The sequence below is a fragment of the Haliotis asinina genome, chromosome 8 (genome assembly GCF_037392515.1).
Source record: "Haliotis asinina isolate JCU_RB_2024 chromosome 8, JCU_Hal_asi_v2, whole genome shotgun sequence".
NCBI lineage: Eukaryota > Metazoa > Mollusca > Gastropoda > Lepetellida > Haliotidae > Haliotis > Haliotis asinina.
Genome location: NC_090287.1, coordinates 3,267,736 through 3,290,667, shown reverse-complemented (window position 1 = coordinate 3,290,667; position 22,932 = coordinate 3,267,736). Strand labels below are relative to the sequence as shown.

Genomic DNA, 22,932 nt, shown 5'->3' with positions numbered 1-22,932 from the left:
GTTCATATTTGTCAGGACAGGTACAGTGAGATAGGATTGGTAACATCTAGTGAATGGCACTATTGTAATATTGGGTGTTGATCTGGTAATATTGGGTGGTCTTGATCTGGTTATACTGGGTGGTGGTGATATAGAAATATTGGGTGGTGGAGACATAGTATTACAGGGTAGTGATGATACTGCAATATCGGGTGGTGGAGACATAGTAATACAGGGTAGTGGTGATACTGCAGTATTGGCGGGTGGAGACATAGTAATACAGGTTAGTGGTGATACTGCAGTATTGGCTGGTGGAGACATAGTAATACCGGGTAGTGGTGATACTGCAGTATTGGGTGGTGGAGACAAAGCAATACAGGGTAGTGGTGATACTGCAATATCGGGTGGTGGAGACATAGTAATACAGGGTAGGGGTGATACTGCAGTATTGGCGGGTGGAGACATAGTAATACCGGGTAGTGGTGATACTGCAATATCGGGTGGTGGAGACATAGTAATACAGGGTAGTGGTGATACTGCAATATCGGGTGGTGGAGACATAGTAATACAGGGTAGTGGTGATACTGCAATATTGGCGGGTGGAGACATAGTAATACAGGGTAGTGGTGATACTGCAATATTGGCTGGTGGAGACATAGTAATACAGGGTAGTGGTGATACTGCAATATCGGGTGGTGGAGACATAGTAATACAGGGTAGTGGTGATACTGCAATATTGGGTGGTGGAGACATAGTAATACAGGGTAGTGGTGATACTGCAATATCGGGTGGTGGAGACAGTAATACAGGGTAGTGGTGATACTGCAATATTGGGTGGTGGAGACATAGTAATACAGGTTAGTGGTGATACTGCAATATCGGGTGGTGGAGACATAGTAATACAGGGTAGTGGTGATACTGCAATATCGGGTGGTGGAGACATAGTAATACAGGGTAGTGGTGATACTGCAATATCGGGTGGTGGAGACATAGTAATACAGGGTAGTGGTGATACTGCAATATTGGGTGGTGGAGACATAGTAATACAGGGTAGTGGTGATACTGCAATATTGGGTGGTGGAGACATAGTAATACAGGGTAGTGGTGATACTGCAATATCGGGTGGTGGAGACATAGTAATACAGGGTAGTGGTGATACTGCAATATTGGCTGGTGGAGACATAGTAATACAGGTTAGTGGTGACACTGCAGTATTGGCTGGTGGTGATAGTAATAAGGCTTTGCGATGATGTTGAATTCGGATGGTGACATAGTAATCTTGGATGGTGATACGGCAATAGCACGTGGTGATAAGGTACTTTTGTATCGGGATGTAGTAATATCCGGTGGTCGTATCCACATAAAGCCATTAGGTAACGCTGCAGGGTAACACTAGCTACTGACGTGCTTACAGCGTCCTCACATACAGAACACTGCCTGGCTGCATAGAAACAGCAGATTGCGAACAACTCTGAAGGGTGATCTGGTAACATTTGTTGGCTACAAAGGGCACGAGCTACTGATAAAACTTCTTTGTGTGGGGAGAGTGGGGCATCGTATGATAGCACCTTTGATATGGGATATGGAAACAATGGATTTGTGATATAGCATCTTTCGGTGCACATGTGGTTTATATTTTTGTGCACGCGAGGTAATATTTAGTGCAGATAGGCTAACGCTGGCCGCAGATTTGGTAATATTGTGTGTTCATAAGGTAACATTGGGTGATGGTATTCTAGCATGTGGTAACACTGGTGGTTGTACTGTAGCACATGGTAAGACTGGTGGTTGTACTGTAGAATACGGTAACACTGGTGGTTGTATTGCAGCGTACGGTAACACTGGTGGTTGTACTGTAACATGGGTGACACTGGCGGTTGTATTGTAGCATAGGTAAGACTGGTGGTTGTACTGTAGCATACGGTAAGACTGGTGGTTGTACTGTAGAATACGGTAACACTGGTGGTTGTACTGTAGCGTACGGTAACACTGGTGGTTGTACTGTAACATGGGTAACACTGGTGGTTGTATTGTAGCATAGGTAAGACTTGTGGTTGTACTGTAGCATGGGGTAACACTGGCTTTTGTATTGTAGCATATGGTAACATTGGTTTTTGTAGCAGGGGTAACACTGGGGGTTTTGTTGTAGCATGGATAACACAGGTGGTTGTATTGTAGCAAGGGTATCACTGGTAGCGGTACTGAAGCATAGGGTAACACTAGCGGTGGTACTGTTGAAAGTAACCATGTACGTTCGAGGAAACATTCAACAACGTTCACTGTAGCAGTTTCAGAATGAGAAACAGATAAAACAGCTGAACTCTTTCTCTGGGGGCCAGTGCCTTCAGAAAGTCAAATATTGTGAATATTCGATTACCGTAACTGACGTTTCACACCAAACGGCATACCTGATGGTTTACTCACATCACACTTACAAACCACAACATAATGAACCCATAGCTCCTCTCAGCCTTTCTATCTTCATTCCCATAAGTTCATGATATAATGAGTTTAAGCACATTGTTCCTCTTTGTCGGGTCTTGGTTCGCCATACCAGACATTTACCTTCGCACACCCTGCACTGAAAAAGACGTCTTTCATTGAGTAAACGATGTAGAAGAAAGAAAATCTTGTACCCATGTTATTTGAAGCAAATCAGTTTCCAGTTTGGCATTTCATGATCCTCTCAACAGCTCCTTACAGGATGTGATATTACCGCCATGGATGTGATTTATGGATGCTACAACTTCCACGAGAATGTGACAACGCTAAATTTACAGCCTGTGAAATTTATTGCCTATTCTGAAATATAGTCTGTCAAAAGAACCAACAGGTGCATATGCTCATATGCATAGGGTCCAGGCCACAAATCAGTTGATGTTGGTCGCGGCGAGTGCCTTAATGGGTGACAGTGTTTGGCAGCTTGACTCCTGTGGGTTTGTAGGACTCACAAGAAAGAATACATACTGTCTCACCTTAGGCAAGTGTGTTTGTTCAAAATTGCCTCTGTCCACCCATCAGACCAGCAGAAAATATGACAATGAACCTTCTAGCACCTCACAGGCAGCTTGGGTTATCCAGGGTAAGACTTAGTCCAACTTGTCACTCTTTTTTGTTACCAAACAAGGAAGAAATTCTTACTGCTCGTTGTGTTGTATCAGATTAATTTGGTACGTAAATGTGATACTGTGACAACTTACACATGACAATTCTTGGGTATCGGTGCTGGGGACGATGGAACTAAGTTAACACATCCTCGTTCATGAAAGTATTTATGTGACCATAAAGTCACATTCAGAATTTGCTTGGGTCCCATACGGGATTCGAACCCACACTCTCACTCTCGGGCACCTGATCACCACTGGAAGGTAACGATCTAACCTACTCAACTACTATGTCAGAAAGCGGTGTACTTACTCACAACCAAGGTGCAGTTTTAAACTAATTGTGCTGACCAATGTTACGACATAAACCCCACACTATTGTCTAAATTCCTGCGATTCAATCACAGATTCGAAGTCTGTGGTAATTCTTGAGAAACCATGTCCTTGTCTGACACATCTTACATGTAGAATCGGCCGAGAAGTGCATGATTTAACGTACGCTTCATACACCCAAGGTTATTTGTTGTGTGCAGTTGGTTTGGAACAGCGATCGGGTAGCTCATGGTTCAGGTCAGGGTGTTGTCTGATAGAGTGAGATATGTGAATGAGTTGTACATCAAGAAGACATGTCAGATGATATGTTATTCAAGGGCACCAGTGACTCAAAGCATAAAAATAACTTGTGCACAATGATAGCACTTTATATGCAAATACAGAGTTAGAAGTCTTTCCCTTAGTCCGTACTTTCTGGTGGCCTTGTCGTGTAGAGCCTGGAGGGATTGCGCTCCTTAGACATGTCAGGATTCACCACCATGCCCTTCATTTGCATTAGGTCTGCAAACGGCTAAAGACTAACGACCTTCTTCTGCATGAACTTGACAGGTCCTGACATATTGCACCACAGGCAAACTGTAGAGCAAATGTGGTTGCGCATCGTGGAGAAAATGACCAGTCTTCATATATGCGAGCGAGGCGAGCAAAGGTTGGCAACGCACTTCCCTCGCTTCGGTTCAAAAATATTTTTCATGTCAAAATAAAATATCACCACCATCAAAGGTACACTACAATTTACTCACCAGGTTGTGCTCTCAGATTTCCAACGCCATATTTAATAATTACTGACGTGAAATATGTTTTATTCAACATTTTCAGCGCCACTCGTGGTACATCAGACGGTTCTTCGCCTCCATTACCCCTGCCAGCTTCCGGTTCAAAGCAGTGAAGAAACAAGTTATTATTCCGTATGGAATACTTAAAGAGTTACCTCCCGTGCTTCATACGCCCACTACGCCAGAAGTGTGTTTATTGTAGAATAAATGTTACAAAAGATCTAACAATAACCCTGACACTTAAGACAAATAAACTCCAACGGGTTCATGATAAAATTAGGCAATATGGTGTATCTTTATAATTTCTGCTTATTCTTGTTCCTTCACTCCGTTGAGCCGGAAGCTGGCAGGAGTAATGGAGGCGAAGAACGAACTGAATACCACGAGTGGCGCTTAAAATGTTGAATAAAACAGTTAAAAAACATCGGGTAGAAAATCACGTCAGTAATTATTAAATATGGGGCTGCAAATCTGAGAGCACAACCTGGTGAGGAAATGGGAGTGTACCTTTGATGGTGGTGATATTTTATTTTGACATGAAAAATACTTTTTGAACCGAAGCGAGGGAAGTGCGTTGCCAACTTTTGCTCACTTCCCTCGCATATATGAAGACTGGTCATTTTCTCTACGCTGCGCAACCACATTTGCTCTACAGTTTGTCTGTCATAGCACAAAACGGCATCAAAGAACCCCACCACTGTCGTCAAGGCTACCGCTGTCGTCAAGACGTGAAACTCTTGTCCCGTGTTCATGTCACTGGAGGATGCCAATCACCTGATGATCTAGGCGCAACATGTAAGCAGTGCAGAGATACAAAAACACCGGACTTCAGTATCACCCACAAACCAAATTGCTAACTGCGTGCGTTGATATTACCGAAGTCCATAATGGGCAGGTTACGTTCAAGGAAAGTGGGAGTAAGAATCTTTTCTAAACCTAAATCAGCTAATACCTCTAAATGTACAACTGTGGATCGCTTGTCTGATATAGACGTATGTTTCCTTTACTTAGTGAGTGAGCGAGTGCGTTTAGTTTTATTCAACACTCACCGATATTCCAGCTATATGGCTGCAGTTTGTAAATAATCGAATTTGGACCAGATAACCCAGTGATCAACATTAAGCGCATCGATCTGCGCAATGGGAACCGATGATATGTGTCAACCCTGTGACAGAGCCTGACCATCCGATCCCATCAGTCGTACACACATACATACATACATACATACATACATACATACATACATCATACATACATACATACATACATACATACATACATACATACATACATACATACATACATACATACATACATACATACATACATACATACATACATATTGCGATAGTGGTAACTGGGTCACAATATTTAGGGTTTTAGTGTTTTAATATTATGGGTCACATTTCCTACAGAGAATTATTTAAGCGGCACGCCTCTAAGGCAGTACTGGAGTTAACTATTATAGTTAAGTCTATTTGTTGACTTCCGGGAGCCTGTTCTGGGGCATTCCACGTGAGTGGCGATGGTCTTATGTGCTCGAACTTTCAGGAAATGACTGAATGTATATATATATGCTACTTGCCGTGGTGTCGACGGACACGGACACGTTTACTGTACATAATTCTGCCTCTGCGTCAACGCTTGATCTACATAACCGCTGTGTTACATTCTGCATAACTGTTTCTCACTCTCATATCAAGACTTTGGTGAGTTTGCTGTATACTATGTGACCCACTGTCTTATATTTTGTCTCATTTGTATTGTATTTGAAATCGGTATTGTGAAATTAACTTTATATAACTTGCTCTCTTTGCCTAGTAATACAGTATTTGAATGTTTTATCCTTGTCTTTAGTCTGTTTTGCTGGTTCACAGGGAATTTCTTACTTACTTTCTTTTAACCGTAACAAAATATATGCACGCACGCACGCACGCACGCACGCACACATATACATATATACATACATACATACATACATTAATCCTGGTTACCAGTAACAAAGTGTAACATTAGACACAACATGTGCTATGATTTCATGCCTTTTATCTATGCATGTTTGAATTTTGCAATTGTGTATTTTTGTAATTTTATGCCAACATATTGCATACCCATTTAAAACGTCACTAAAGTTCCCCTTTCATAACCACACCTGTGTTGTGTTAGATTTGTGTGTCGGACCGATCATATGATGAACAAATACTGACATGAGATATAGGAGAATGGGGTTTTGACAGCTTTTGTAATTACAGAGCAATGGATTTGCGACAGATTAATATGGTAATATAGAAGAGTGGGCTGAGGTACTATGGAACAATGGTTTTGGCTACATATTAATATGGTAATATAGAAGAATGGGCTGAGGTACTATGGAACAATGGTTTTGGCTACATATTAATATGGTAATATAGAAGAATGGGCTGAGGTACTATGGAACAATGGTTTTAGCTACATATTAATATGGTAATATAGAAGAATGGGCTGAGGTACTATGGAACAATGGTTTTAGCTACATGTTAATATGGTAATATAGAAGAATGGGCTGAGGTACTATGGAACAATGGTTTTAGCTACATATTAATATGGTAATATGAAGAACTTAATGTTCTGTAACATTCTTTAATGTTAATTAGCCGCATCAAATCATGAACTTAATGAAACAAGATCCAATCCCATCATGAAAATGTATGAGACCTGAATACAGATTTACGATGCTTGGTTAGTTTCTGGAAGCACGAGGTTACATTTTCGGATCACAACGTCGTTCATTCCAACAGACGCTTTTGAAAGCATTCATCCAAAAATGGTTTAGATATGTTTCGAAAAAAAGAAAGAAAATATTATTCAAGAAAATCAGTAACTGTTACAAAGATAAGTCATCCTGATTACCGACATGTGGCACGGGTTGAAAGACGGTGTTGAGGCCCCATGGTAAAGCATTAGCTGTCCTACCTTGAACTCTGCATTAAATGTCGTCATTCTTTGACACTTTGCGCTTGCTTCTCTGATGGACTGTCGTCAACGCTTACTCACATAAACCTACAAACAAGTATGCAAGAATAGACAAACTGTTTATGTTCATTCACAACATATCCACCCATCGTAAACGAAAAACCCATAAATCATTTCAGAGTCTTGAGCACTGAACTGACTGTCTTTATTTGCTCCAAGGGCTAGCCAGCCCGTCAATGCCAGTGTTATGTGGGACTATACTGTACAGCTGGGTACCAGGCGCACCTTGGGTCAAAGGGTGGAACAGAAGTACACATCTTGTGTCCATGTCATTGACCCCGGGGAAACAGACAAGGGATTGATGTCACGTGACTTGTTTTCACTCCCAAAATTGAAATTGCGCACTATGAATATACCCGTACTTGGCTTAATATTTTTCTGAGAGTAAAAAGATGTTCTAATGTGTATGAAGGGTTTGGTGTTCACCGTGTTCACTATAGTGACATGATCTAAGATTCGCCGATTGCAACATTGCCACATAAAAGGAAAAAATACAAGGAAATCTTAAATATTGATTTTAGTTAATACATAAACATGCAATCACAGCCATTCAATAATGCAGCTTTATCAGTGGTATGAGGGTCACATTAACTGGACAGTTACTCTCCCAGCTGGTCTGCCTGAGTGAGTGAGGTAGATGCGTCAGCACCAAAACATACAGAATGACACAAGCACGTTTCTCAAGATGGAATTGTCAAGTTCACAACATGATATAGTCTCGGTTCTCTAGATGATACTCTTGATACATAAACTGGCAATTCTGGATATTTGAATTGTTAACGTCTTGAGAGGTCTTCAACTGAGTCATAAATCGTCCTCAGAAACTCAGAAATTGTCTTCCAACAGATGAGTCACATCCATCGAAGTGGAACACCTTCGGGGGTTCCTGGCTGACCTCGACTCTGTGTTCACACTTGTTCGTCTTCTGAGCCTTGTCCCTGAGGTTTGGGGACGATTCCTTGTGTCACTCTTTGTTCTCCGCAGAGAAGAAGTCGAGACACAGTCTTCAGAACCTGTTGCCAGATCTCCAGACTCTTCCGGATCTTGGACCCTTCCGATCGGATCTGCTCCATTCATGGACATCCCACTGGAATCCAACGATTTTAGCCTTGGGATCCTGTACTGTCGGATCATGTACCTAGGGACAATAAAGGCAATGACGCACCTTTTTTCAAAACATGACAGATGGGTAACAAAACTGCCTGATAGAAACGAATTAGTATATAGTTCAAAGAATCGAAAATAACAATACGCTTATGTTTCATTCATTCCAGCTTTAATGTACAAAAGGAACACAGTAAAGTATACACCCATGCCCGATTGTGGCTGAAACACAAAATCTAGGACATTGTTATATTATTGCGTTTTGACATAAGTTAGCAGGGTTTCACACATGTAACGTCTTGATAACGTCTGTAATGTTTTGTCTCATACGTGAAGTGTACATGTTGTTTTGGAGTTTATCTACACCTTCTGAATACCGATGATAGGTCATCATGCCTTAACTGACGCAAGTTCATTGATGCGTATACATCTAAGAATTTGTGTTCAGCACACGTGAATATTTTATCACACTTATGTCAGTTCTTGAAAGAGTAAGGTGTTTATCTAGACGGAAGCGACCAGAAGGCATGTGTCCATTACGTAGATGATCCTGTGTCTATAATCTAGATGTACTTGTGTCTGTTATCTAGACGTACCTGTGTCTATTATCTAGCCATACATGTGTCTCTTATTTAGACGTACCTGTGTCTATTTTCCAGTCTCTGTCTCTCCTGCTCCTTCCAAGCGTCCATGTGACGCTGGTGTTGTTTCATCCACTCGGATATAGAAGGGGTCCGTGTCACTATGGAACCCTGTTCCTTCTTGATCCCCTCCCTGATGTACGTCTGTGTCTTGGATTCCTTTCTATGGCTCCGGTCAAACCGGCTGTTGGACTCCTGTAGAAGCCGATCCTGAACACAGTTCTTCTGATGACTCTTCAACTCCCGATTCAAACAGCTAGATGCAAATTTCTTACACTTGTCGTCCGCAAAAATATCATACATGGTGCCAGAGGACTTCACGAGGGCTGTATAAGATCTACTACGTGCTGATTTTGTAATTGTTTGTTAATTAGCTGTGGTCATTCCTTCAAACAAGTGCATTAACCCAGTTTTGGAGAATCTCTTCTTTCCATTGGATGATATTGTATGATCAATTGAATGAACTGGATGATACAAATAGAGAATGATCTTACCACGGAGGTAAAATGGCAGTTAACTTAGGTCCCACTCGAGATGTAGTTCTGGTCTGAGAGTCACTGTACAAATTAACATGGAAGAGATTACATGTACGCTAAATTCACTGTCTCTTCCAAAGAATTGTACACAAAAGGTTCCCCTGTAACTCTTACTCTGTGCCAGACCTACTCCGTCACCTCACTGCCCGATACAGAATGATCATTTCATGAAGAACTACTCTCTTAAGCAACCCCTTTATAGAACCTAGGAGTGCGTCCGGGTGACCTACTACCTCTTACCATGTTACTTGAACAATCAGATTTGTGTCTGTGAATGCCTTTTAGTCACCGGTGAGCAGTAAATGAAAGGGTAAATGAAAGGGTAGATTCCTTCTCTTTATTGAAGACAAAACGATCCTAATGTTCGTCGCCTGGCTCCGGTAGTGCATGGAGAAGAATGTTAAGTTGCAAAGACGGATGTTTTGAACCAAACACATTTACATTTGTGAACGTAGTAGGAGGTAAAGCATGGCCAGGAGGTGTATAAACAGTTCTATCACACCTATACACGAGCTTACAACCTACTTGCCAAGAAAAATGGTTTTGCAATGTATGATGGCCAAACCAAAAGACGTTAATCTATTTTTCAGAGGGCGATAATGATGCGAAACATTTATATGATGTTAAGGACTGTGTAGGACCCCTCCTTAATCAGATAGTAGATCACAAACATGTTTACATGTTAAAATTTCTGTTTACGCCTGCACGCGACATTAGTGTACTAACGTTAGCATAAACAAGAACACTATGCTTTCTTTCTGGAGGCTTAATGTTGGGACCTGTTCCGGAAAATGGCTCTTTCATGTCGAAGACTACTGTGTGTAACGTGAGTGAGTGAGTGAGTTTAGTTTTACGCCACACTCAGCAATAGTCCAGCTATATGGCGGCGGTCTGTAAGTAATTGAGTCTGGACCAGACAATCCAGTGATCAACAACATGAGCATCGATCTGCGCAATTGGGAACCGATGACATGCGTCAACCAAGTCAGCGAGCCCGACCACCCGATCCCGTTAGTCGCCTCTTGCGACAAGCATAGTCGCCACTTACAGCAAGCATGGGTTGCTGAAGGCCTATTCTACCCCGGCACCCTCACGGGTAGTGTAATGTGAGAAAGATAGCCCTGAGGAATAATAGAGGTTTTTAACTGTCAATGTTAGTTCTTTTTGATTTGGAGTTACTCAACGATTATGTATATGAAAATTTATGATGAAACGACTGTTGCAGGTGGCTTTTGTTAGCTCATGGTTATGTATAATGAAGATGTTACACTCATGTTAAACACATCAGTAAATATTCGTCTTCAGTGTGATTTGTGAACCAATGTTGTCTTCTGTATATAATACGGCACCCTCTAGTAGGCAGGTGTAGTAGACAGCAGGACATTGTCTAGCGGTATGTGGTTCGACTCCTAGTCCCCCGTCGTAACAGATGTTTTCCTTTTATGGAAGGAGTTTTGCGCCATTCTTATGAACATGGACAATATTCAAACCAAGTGTTTAATGTGTGGATCAATGTAGAAATAGGGATCAGTGATTATAGCACTGGGTTACCGTACAGTGGGGAAATTACAAACATAATACACTGGAAAAAATGTTCACATTTACATGCTTGTAAATCTTTTGTAAAGATGATGTTTACAAGACATTTACAATTTTGGAAAGATGACGTTTATAAGACATTTACAATTTGTAAAGATCCACAATGGGAGATAACTGGTGGGTGATGGTAAAACGGTCCACAAGGCCTCAAATTCACACCTAATAAATCCCAAAGGCTAACTACAGTTCTACCCCTGGACATAATTAGTGAGGTAATTTGGGCGGGAAATAAGAGTGGGGCAGACCACTGTTGAGTGGACAGGGGTCACTCTGTTAGGGGTAGGATGCTGATGCTCTTACTACAGTGTTCGGTGGAGTGAAGATGCATGGGTGTTTCTTTCACTATGCGCAAGCTGTTTAGAAAAGAATTCCGACTCAGTGTCCCACTTATTTTGTGTTTGGAAACAGTGAATAGCAAAAACCATAAACAATATCACCTTGTCACCTTCAGGAATGGAACCCCATGACAGAAATGTGCCCTGGACAAATAACAGGTTGGGGGTTGACATGGGAGGTTAAAGTAACTTGTTTGAAAAGCTACCGAAACAAATCATAAAAAATGCCAATTTAACCTATAATGAAAAAAAACGCGATGAAAAAAAACCCGCGAAATCGGAGTTCAACTAAATTTCCTCCCGCGCTGGGGGAAGAAGTTGTTTCAACAGTTGTGCTGCGCTGCGCCCATAACGCATGCGCAGTTAATAGGTTCGCGGAGCTTGAAATGCATGCATGCAGTATGCATGCCCTGAGTATGAGGTCGTGAGCAGTAGTCCAATCTTGGTTGTGTATACATACAAGTAAATAATCTACTCGTTACATAAAAAATATGTTGATTGTAAGAAGCAGCCCCTGTTATAGAGAAAGCTTAATGTCTGGTTTATTGACACCTATATGTATGGCTGCCTGTCTGCTAAAGACAACATGCAATACACAGCTTCAATCATTGATCACATGCAATTTAAACTTAACAAACACCTATCAGGCTATGAAAACGGTATAAGAATCCATACCGATGCCTTGTTAATTGATATCATTTCAATTAATATTCATCAATTAACACGCCTTCTTCCTTGTTAATTGGTGGTAAGCCAAGTTAGGTAGTGCATCCTCTTAAAACAGTTTCATCTAATTCTTGATTCCCGAAAGCTAGATAAATTGGTTTTCATGTTTACTTACTGTAGTTTTTCTGGAATATTTTCTCATGACATCATTGTGTGTGTTTTGGTTGTTTTTCTTTCTTGAGATGGTTTCCTTTTTTGTCTTCAAACATGTTGTCATAGCCACTGCAACAAACAAAATACAATACCCTGACAGAAACTTTGTTTCAATAAAACTGACATATAATATACAGTGATTACAGAATTATGACAGGAAGTCGTCACCATACACATGCACCCGATTCAAACGGTTGAACAAAATCGCCCGTGAACATCACATTTTGTTGCATAATTTTACTGTGCAACAAAGGTCAGGTTTGGAGCTCAAGAAATGAGCATTCTTATTTATATGACAGTGGGTTGTGCTCATTTTTTGTTGTGCACTGATGCATATAGGACAGGGCATTATGCAGGCCTGCAATACCTTGAAACTCAGCATGAGTGAATGTGCCCTCTTCTAGTCTCTTCTAGACTACAATTACTCTGAACACTTTTAATGCAACTTGTGTAGGCGTATTTCCCGAATGTTAATGATCTTATGCCTTTGTGGAAATAACTGTTTCTTTTGCTTTTTATTTTCTGAAATAATTCATTGCCTCTGATTGCATTATATTATAGTTAATGAAGAGGCACTTACATAAGCCTTTGGCTTGTTGTGCCAATCCATATTCATGTTATTTATGTTCATGAATAAAAATATGTTTACAAAAAAAGCACAAAAAGCAGCTAGTGTTACCTGGGGAATATATTCCACCCCCCATAGCCTGATTAAGTCCCAGGAAGGATATTTATGACATGTAATAAACCTTTGAACAGCCAATTAGTCGGGCTGTTGTTCTCATATCTTGATTCAATATACTAAACACTTACTAAATGCAGGGATACCCTACGACTCTGTGTATTGAGCTCCCTGCTAAATGGTATGGTAGTCTTGAGTGTAAGATTTCTCAACAACCATTCTGCTGAAGGAACACATGGCGTCATCAGGATTGCCTTACTGATTTTACAAATAATATACTTGCGTCATCTGCAATATTCTCACCTGAACTGAATGTGCCCTCTTAAGAAATATCGCTAACAGACATTCTGAACGGCTTTGTAGATGTAAAGTCTCAAATTCACGATAGCGAAAATGCCCGTATGTTGGTGTGCAATGATCAACTGCATTTTCCCATCGGGTGTTCATATATTTATTTAGATCTCAAATGCTCATCAAATTACTTTTAGTTGCTCTTCCTCACTGTAACTTCTCCAACTTTCTGCTGATTTCAGACAGACACACACACACATTTTTCTGCTGATTTCATCTGCTTTGAATTACCTGTTAACAGTCCGGATGTTACTAATAAACACCTTCCTCAAAAATGCTTATATTCACCAGCATAAATAGCCGTGTGAGCCTACATCATTAATTCTTGTTAACGCATGTCACGAGCTAGTAGTATTCCTATTGTATGCTTTGTTACAAGAAATACAATGGACAGTGCACGTGTACACAACGGTTTGTGAAACATGTAAATAAAGGTATGTCACTTTGCAACATATGTCATATTTGGGATTTCACTTTCTTAGTAAAGTACAAATTCTAGTACTTTTTCGGTTGAGTCCCATCCGGGATTCGAACCCGCACCCTCAGAGTCAGGCACCTAATCGGATGGGACTCAACCGAAAAAGTACTAGAATTTGTACTTTACTAAGAAAGTGAAATCCCAAATATGACATATGTTGCATTTGACCACTTTCTAAATGGCATCGTGTAATCGTATGTCACTTTAATACGAATTTTACCAATTCACCATGTTGTTGAAATAGACTATTGTTCATCAAGACTAAGCATTATCAAAACACTAACCCAAATCAGCCAAATAATCCCACTAGTAGTATCCTCTTTGCCAGTGGACTGAACCTGTTTATTTTAAGAGTAAAAGGATTATAAGGCATGGTCAACTGGGTCCCACACGGCCATCACCAGCAGAGGGAATGATTCACACATCTCAATTTTTTGTGCTTATTTATTGCGTTTGTTTTTTATTGATAAAAATGAAATGGGATCGTGAACAGCTGTACAGTTTATAACACCGGTACCATACAACATACAATACAAAATTTAAATGCAGCAAATAGTGAATTATGCGGAAATAGTGAATTATCTGATCTTAATAATCTATCCATCTTAAGATCTGCCTACCTCTTCATCACTGCTTCTTCTAGATTTGATACTAAATATGATTGCAGAATTAACCTCGTGATTTCTCATATGATAATCTTGTATTACAACTTTGGTTTATTTACCTTTGCAAAGTGCATTAGAGAAGTACATTCGTCTTCACGATTAAATACGTTTTAACCATATAGAGCATTTATGAGAATGTTATGGGTGAGATAATTATTTTTGGGGTCTTGGTGGTGAAATTGTGGATGCTCACCGAAGTAACCATAGACTAAAGATAAACAAATCTTCAAGCAGAAAGGAAGACCATGACAGAGTATGGAATTTTTTTCCCCATCTTGTTGAGTCAGTTGTGTATGAAATGAACTGTCACTGTTGACTTTGATGATGTATGATTGTGTAGCACTTTAAGAATTTCTTATATTTACGCAGTTACCAAATGCAAAGCAGAGTGTACAGTTATGTAAGTCATGTTATATGTATGAATGATAAATTAAATATTAATGTACGCCGAACATAAACAACAAATGATAGACAGGCATGCACCATTTAAATATTCTGTAACATACTTGTAAATGGTTAAAATCTTGTTACACAATGATTTATTAATTCATTTGAGTATTTGCTCCAACCCACACTTATTGACAACACAACCAATTATCTATTGACATGTTTATGAGATTTCGTGAATACGCCAATTGCATAACAAATATGACATTTACATTATGTAAATTTTTGTAAATCACCATTTTTTTTCTTGTGATAAAAGTTTCAGACCAGTTAGTGCAAAACAATGACGAGACGGCAGGTGGTAATCCTACTTACATCAAATTATACCTTGCATTTAGTTTATCAACTCTGTGTGTTGCTAGAATCAAATATACACATTGAAAAAGGTATAGCAACATCGGTGCCAACTGAAAGCCGAGCATCATACGTTACTCGTGTAACCGTCATTGCGCAAATATCAAGTTTCAGCAAGCTTTTCTTACATCCCGATAAATCGGAAAGGCATTCAGCTGTTGATATGCAAACATAGCGTCAGCTCAAACATAGCGTCAGCTCAAACATAGCGTCCCCTCAAATATAGCGTCCCCTTTTGAAAATGACAAGTTGCTGCCCTGAGAAGGTGAAGGGACCAATGGTCGAACGATAGTGGATATCTTTTGTTCATGACATCAATGGCCGAACTCATTTTCTGGAGCCGCAGGAATATTGCATATGCACAAAAGAATAACTAGGAACAAGTGCCGTTTTACTGGTGTTCAATGCTGTTGTGGGATTCCCTCTCATATGGTTGTGGACCTGACCTTATGCCGATCAGAAATATGAAATTACATCCGCTTCACGCGTCCCAGACAGCTATTGATAATAAGTCATCTAAATTCATGAGGGATAACGATAAACTTGGGCTTCCTGTTATCCGATGATGCTGAGGACTTACTGAATGAGGTAGTCGATGTGGCATCCACAAACATCGATAATAGCAGTGAGTTTATTGTGGAGGCCTGTGTACGGCATACGATATGATTTTTGAAAATGGGTATTTCTCTCGTTCGCGGTGAGTTGACATTAGTGACCCTCTTCATAAGCAAGGTGACTGAATAACTCATATAATTATAGAGGCATAACTCTTTTAATGATTCAATAAGATATTTACATCTTTAATAAATATATGTATTTTATATTCAGGTGTACACAAATATCTAAATCCTTTTCGTTGATCGGGTGGTCAGGCTCGCTGAGGTGGTTGACACACGTCATCGGTTCCCAATTGCGCAGATCGATGCTCAAGTTGTTGATCACTTGATTGTCACTCGATTATTTACAGACCGCCCCTATAAGTGCACTATGAGTGCTGCGTAAAACTAAACTCAATCACTCACTCCATTTTTGCTACATAGCGCCAAGATCTAGACACTGTCGTGGTCATGGAAAAGTCCAGTGGATACATACATGTGAGGGATTTCATGTAAGAGTAATAGGAGAGCTGTACTCCCAGTGGAGAACCAAGCACTCTCCCGATGTCAGTATGCAGCAGGTTGCGAGGACCCAGCCTCTGCCTTCACTCGTTAACTCATTTAGTGCAGCCAGTATAACGTTTCACTGAGTACCTGCCACAGCTGCACAGGGGCCTAAGGAAATATACGAAAATCATAGGATTGTTGAACGTGATCGAGCGGTAAGTATGGACATATCGTGTTTAGTTACTGTCTGACCATTCCAAAATATCCATCATCCGACAGATCGTTGTCATATATATTTGACAACATTTCGGATTTTGTCACCATTCGGACTGTATGTCATGAAGACACGAAACGTAGCGGCCCAACAACCTACATTCGTTTTAGAGCGATCAGTTACTAAACAGCGTATGTCAAGGTCAGTCAAATTTTAACACGCGACACAAAGTCCTCTGTACGTTTTATACGTTTGTTAGCATACCCGTGAAGGTCCGGGTTATTTACAGACCGCCGCGATATAGCTGGAATTTTGTCGAGTGCGGCGTAAAAGTAAAGTCACTCACTCGCGTATTAGCAATGCATTATTTTATGGACTTTTGAAACAATCAGCCGACATGAGTTTACCTAAGATGCCTCCCTTTACCAAACACTTTCCCTAGCGGACACAGGCTCCCAAAATGCACCTGGGAATCAAGGAAGCATGGCAAGCAAAGTCCTATGATTACCATTGATGTATGAGCACCTCGACGTTCCACCCACAACTTACTAGGCACCCAGGCACTCAGGCACCCAGGCACCCACTTTGCACAGGTTTCTCTGCTGGTTGTCTTTGAGTGCAGGTTCGTTCACGCCTCTGTCAGTGTTATGATGAGAAGTGGGCTGTTTCCAGGCTCTCTCCCATTCCTCTCGAAAACGCCAAGGCTATCCAGACAACTAATTAGTAAATTAGTAATTGCCATATTAAACAAATGCTTGAAACTTAAAGGTAAAGTTATAATATACTTGCAATAGTTATAATATAAAATAATTTATGCTATGTTTAGTCGATTAAAGATTTGTAAACACTGTGCAGGGTGGCTTCTAATTAGAACGATGCCTGGGTATTGGTCAGTCACGAACAGCTCCGGGCATCGTCGTCCGGATGAGCGTGGTCTAGACAGAAAATTACCCTTCTGTAACAATATGGCGAACTAAACTCGTTTCCTTCCATCATGATGTGCCATTTCAATCATCGGATCCCCAGTCTGGTTGTTTCTTACACCTATTTCATTCTCCGCATCCACCTGGGTATGTTACTTCTCCCCTTTGTTTCCGTTACTGGTTTTAGCTATAACATTACTGAAGCGGCGGACAACAATATTACTATTTACCGCACCGTCTGAAAACGACACAGCGAGGAAATCTAGACGTCTGTAACAATATGAGATCTAAATGATGTTTAAAGGAAAACTGTACTTCGCGGTGAGGTGGCCTTTGGCGTCCTGATATCCGAAGTCAGATGGTCAGTCTCGCTATCGAGACCGCCATCATGTACCTGGACTAATTCTCAGCATGACATTTAACGACAGTCAGACAAGCCCATGTTAGTTTGCTGCGTGTGGAACTGGCCAACAGCATGGCCATTACTGAACCGCTAGACCGATCTAAACCTGATGTTTAATTGGCTTGTAACGACTGAGTCTACATTGCTTGAGAGGCATATTTTAGAAGCTGGAAGTAAATAGGATAACTGTATATGGATGACAACTTCTTTAATACTGGAACACGACGTTTCGATACAGGTTCTTGTATCGTTTTCAAAGTGTAAATGATACAGGGAGAGAACAGGCGATATATATACATAACCTAATTAACAAGTGATGATAAAGACAAAGGGTTAACAATGGATAAAAAGATAACATGAAAGCCAGTGATGCACAGAGCCTAGTATGAATACAAGTAACAATGTGATGATAACTAAGTAAGCCAGTGAGGTACAAAGAGTGGGTTGTTTGTACAGTAGGCTAGAGTGGTTTGATGAGCTCATCGTAAGCTGTGGGGATGGGGTAACCTTGGTCTCTGTTAATCAGGCGTCGGTATCTTTTGATGTTGATTGCTTCAGTTATTTTCCTTTTGGTAAAGTCTGATTGATTCTTTGAGAGGATGGTGTAGTCAGTCCAGTTGATTTGGTGACGGGGATGGGCCGCTATCCTTTGAGTCTACATTGTTCGTTGTGTCCTTTGACCACTTAGTGCGCTGCGTTACCACTTATTACTGTTAGAGGTTAAGAGAAGGGTGGAAATTCTCCCTGGCCGTATAGTGTTAAATCATAAGAATTCATGTTAAAACCATGAGGTGGTACCTCGCTAAGTTAGCACTTTGAACCCCCGGGGCCCACACGCCCGGAGGGGTGCAAGACTAGCCACACAAGCTTATCTCACACTGGTTCCAGCAGGTATAAAATGCAATAATCGCCGAAAGGGAGCTAACCCAATTCCACCTCAACTCACTTCGTAAATTGATTGACATTACAAATTAACCTAATCGCCTGAAATTTATACATCAGCGCAATGTAAAAGCCACCGGCGTTGTCACATCGACCCTGGAATCATGGAACCTGAACGTTTTTGTGAGTAAAATGCCACGGAATCTCTCAAGCAACCTCATGAATACCGCAGCCAATACGTTTCCACAAACACTGACAATAACTGAAGTATTCACACTGAGACAGGAACGGTGTAAGTTACAGATTCATAGAAAAAAATCAATGCTTAGCGTCACATTCCTTTGACTTTGTTTTTTAGTAAGTACTTTGAGTCAATAATCATTATTACCACGCTCAGTGCGTGCTTCATTTTGTTGTCCGTGTTCAGAGGCCCTGATCGAAATCTGTGAGTTCCGTGAATCAAGCCCGACAGGAGGCTTGCTGGCGAGGAAAGTCATGGAGGTAATCTTCCCCGAAAGTCATGGACTATATATCAAATTGCTGGCGTGTTTCTTGCCGCAGTTACATGTTTGTGTGTAAAGGGCTACATATAAAACACAAAGTATTCTGACCGAAAATCACATCATAGTTTGCAGCCTCACTAGTGTTCAACAGCCGGTCTAGGATAAATTATTGACCATCAGTAACCTATGCTTGTTGTAAGTGGCGACTAAAGGGATCGGGTGATGGGGTACCCTGACTTGGTTGATACATGTCATCGCTTCCCAGTTGCGCAGATCGATGGTCATGCTGTTGATGACTGGATTGTCTGGTCACTCACTAGTCTTTAACTGTTGCCGTTCAGTCGCAACTAATTCTGTACAATCCAGATTCTGGACAATCTGATTATCATTCATTGTATTTCAACATCCTCCACTGCAAGAGGATATCATATATCTTGTTCGAACCAAATTTTCTTGACGTTTGTGTATGTATTTTAGTATTATTAGATCAGGCCACATCTAGAAATGTCCTACTGCAACCTTTGTCTACTGTGAGAGGCGGTTAACAGGATTATATGGTCAGGGTCGCTACTTTGATTGATGCATTTCATGGTTCTGATGCTAGCGGAGTCAGCGAGTGGATTTTCTGGCAATGCTCATTGTTATGTCCAGACCGCCGTCATATAGCTGATATGTTGATAAGTGCGCCGATAAACAACAAACTCTTTTACGAGGGGTGAGTGAGAATACACAGCCGGTGGATTACGAAGGATTTTATACCGCAGACAGCGTACGTACATAGCTAGGTTATACTGGAACCAAATATCGGAACCAGGTAACTCATCTCTGCGGGATTCAATCCACATTCTCTGTAATGCAAATGGGTTTGTATCTCCGTCAAGTATATAAAGTCGCCCATGCAAACAAAGGTGTTGCCCTTAAACCTGACAAGTTGCAGGCTCTAAGAACCCAGAACCATAACATGTTGTGGATCCTGGTGGAATGTGAAGGGCCTGTTTTTTAATTAGGAAACAATACTCTTAGTTACTGGGGAAGAAAGCCTGTCGACCATAAGGGCCTGCAGAAAACAAAAGCTGTGGGTCCGACTGGTTTTCAGTCGGCTTCGGGCCTAAGGACCAGCGTTAATTTCGAACGCTATATGCAGACATGAGATATTTTGTGATGTGCTTTCCCTAGAGGTTCAACAGGGGAAGAGAAAGTCGGGGTCAAGAAGACCTTCACTTGTTATGGTATATTCATGTCACACTCCTGGCCAAGGAGAAACAGTTTGTGTATGATTTAAGCGCGTCGACGTATGACCTCTGTACCAAAGGAATCTAGTGCCCTGAACCGGTGCTAACGTGTTCTTTTCAAGACAAAAGCAATATCCAAATGTAGAGGTAGGGAATATATGTGTTGTCCAGGAACAACTGCTATGGTTCAATCTAGTTCTTAACAAATCACAGCAACAGCCGTACCTTAATCGTAACAAATAAACCCATTTAAGATGAACACGAGCCCCAGTACCCGGGTTGACAGCAATCTAGACTTGCTTTATTTATAGCAGGGAGGGCAAGGCAGTAGGGAAAACGATCTGGGTTCTGGAATGTGAGATTGACTATAGCCGAGCCCCGCCTTATATACAATTGTCGATGTTTCAGATATTGGACAGAAGTGTCCTACATTCGTCATAATCTCGGTAACATGTTTAAGTGTGTCGACTCAAATACAAAAGGAGACACATTAAAAAACAGGCACTTATGTTAGCGTTTTTTTCTTGACCACGCCATCGGCATGGAGCATAGTTCAAGGTTCGGGTGGGACGTGTCAGCACCTTTAGGCTTGGGTTCCAAAGGGTACGGACGTGTTTTCATGAGCTCTGCAGGTGAGATGAAATACTAGCCATCCTTAACAGGTAAACTCAACGTGTGACAGTGTGACCTCATCTACAGAAAGCATCTGTAAAAAGTGAAATATGTACTTTAAACCAATATCATCATTTATCTACAAAAGTGAACTTTGATGCTTTTCTGACAACAAAGTATAGTACCTTTTCATCATGCATACGTAACTACCTACTTACAACCCAAGCTTGAATTCAAGATACAACAATGGAGTACTCGATCAGCGAGAACAATGTACGTGAAACAATAGACAAGGATGACAATATGGACAATGGAGAAATATACACGACCCAGTCATGTGATGAGATCGACAAGTCAATCTACTTGGAAATAAAGGCTAAACTTGGATCTAAGGACAAGGCAAGCTTTACTGATAGCATTCAAGACATATTCAAGCACAACATAAAAGAAATAAATGATATAAGAGAGAGCTTGTATGACTACGCTAAGCAGACGTGTGCAAACGTGTGAAAAAATGTACTCAAACGACAACAGGGCCGGCGATATACAAGTGTGCTCAAGATGTGTACTACCTGTATCACTGTATCAGTAGAGATCAACAGCACATCTTCATCATCGACTACTCCCACTAATCAAGCTACATGTGAGACAAACGACTCAGCTTGCTCCATACTTAGTCATATTGTACAGCTGAAGCAGCATGTGTCTCAAGGACAAAGTAAGTTGGAAGAAAAGCTCAAATGTATGTAAATAAGATTTTCTGATCACGTTAAGAAATTAAATGAAATCATTCAGGAAAAGGATAAATCTATAACCGACCTACAATCTAAGCTCAGTGAATCTGAAGGTAGGAGGCCAGAACTGAGATCGGAACTGAAACTGTATAGTCAAGAAAATAAATCATATCGTGATCACATTCTACACCTAGAAAATGAACTATTAAAGACAAAGTATTCCGTCGATGCCAATATTAAAGACAATGGATGCAAAACTCTCAAGTCGGTCTAGCCAAATAAAGAATTGTACAGAGAAAAGAAAAGTCAGAACTCCTAACAGTGAATACACCATGAACAAGGACTCCACAGTAACGACACCAGCAACAGAGCAGACTCAAACACAGGAGGAGCAACCACCGCATCTAGAGACGGACAAAACTACTACGCCTAACACTGAACCCCGTTACATTCCAGTCATATCAAGCCAGATCAATGACAACTGTGTGCAGCCACTACAGGACAACAACAGCACCATAAGCTTCGTGTACGACAACCACGACGCCAACCTCCCCACAATGGACCCAGGACAAACAGACAACATAGATTCCTGGAACCACGTTGAACGTCAACCGCTACGGAAACAGCACACAAGCAGCGCAGACAGGGGCGTTCATAAGGTAAAAGACAATACTACACCTCCTATCAGATCACTCTCTATACAATATCGTGCTCTGCAAGGCGTTCCCAGAGTCAAAACTAAACGTCTTGTGTTGCATAACATAAGTGCTGAGGAATCGTTTCATTCAGTAAAGGAACTCATTTATGAATATACAAATGAGCAAAATGTGCGTGTGACCTTTGTGAGACTGATGACGAAAAATGTTCGTTTCAACTATCGAGATACCTACACTATACATGTAAATCTCGATCTTGACGATTATGAGGACTATGTCTCTTGTAACAGAGACTTTAGGCCACCTGGAATACGCGTGAAAGACTATGTTCCTAAAACAGGTCATGCAATGACATAACTGAACCGTACAGTAACAACTATTAATATTATGTTGGA

The 22,932-nt window shown here is 40.9% G+C and overlaps 2 protein-coding genes across 2 annotated transcripts in view; one reads left to right on the top strand and one right to left on the bottom strand.

Annotated features, from left to right (window-relative positions):
- Window positions 1-8,029: 8,029 nt before the first annotated feature.
- LOC137294314 (uncharacterized) lies at window positions 8,030-9,252 on the bottom strand. Its single transcript, XM_067825312.1, has 2 exons — window positions 8,951-9,252; window positions 8,030-8,342 (listed from the first exon to the last, which is right to left on the bottom strand). Exons 1-2 carry the CDS (start codon window positions 9,250-9,252, stop codon window positions 8,030-8,032), a joined length of 615 nt encoding a protein of 204 aa, XP_067681413.1.
- Window positions 9,253-16,341: 7,089 nt separating this feature from the next.
- LOC137293760 (trans-L-3-hydroxyproline dehydratase-like) overlaps window positions 16,342-22,932 on the top strand; it is a 22,107-nt gene continuing 15,516 nt past the window's right edge. The window contains exon 1 of the mRNA XM_067824473.1: window positions 16,342-16,593. The gene's annotated coding sequence lies outside the window, so the exon portion shown is untranslated. The remainder of the gene's footprint in view (window positions 16,594-22,932) is intronic.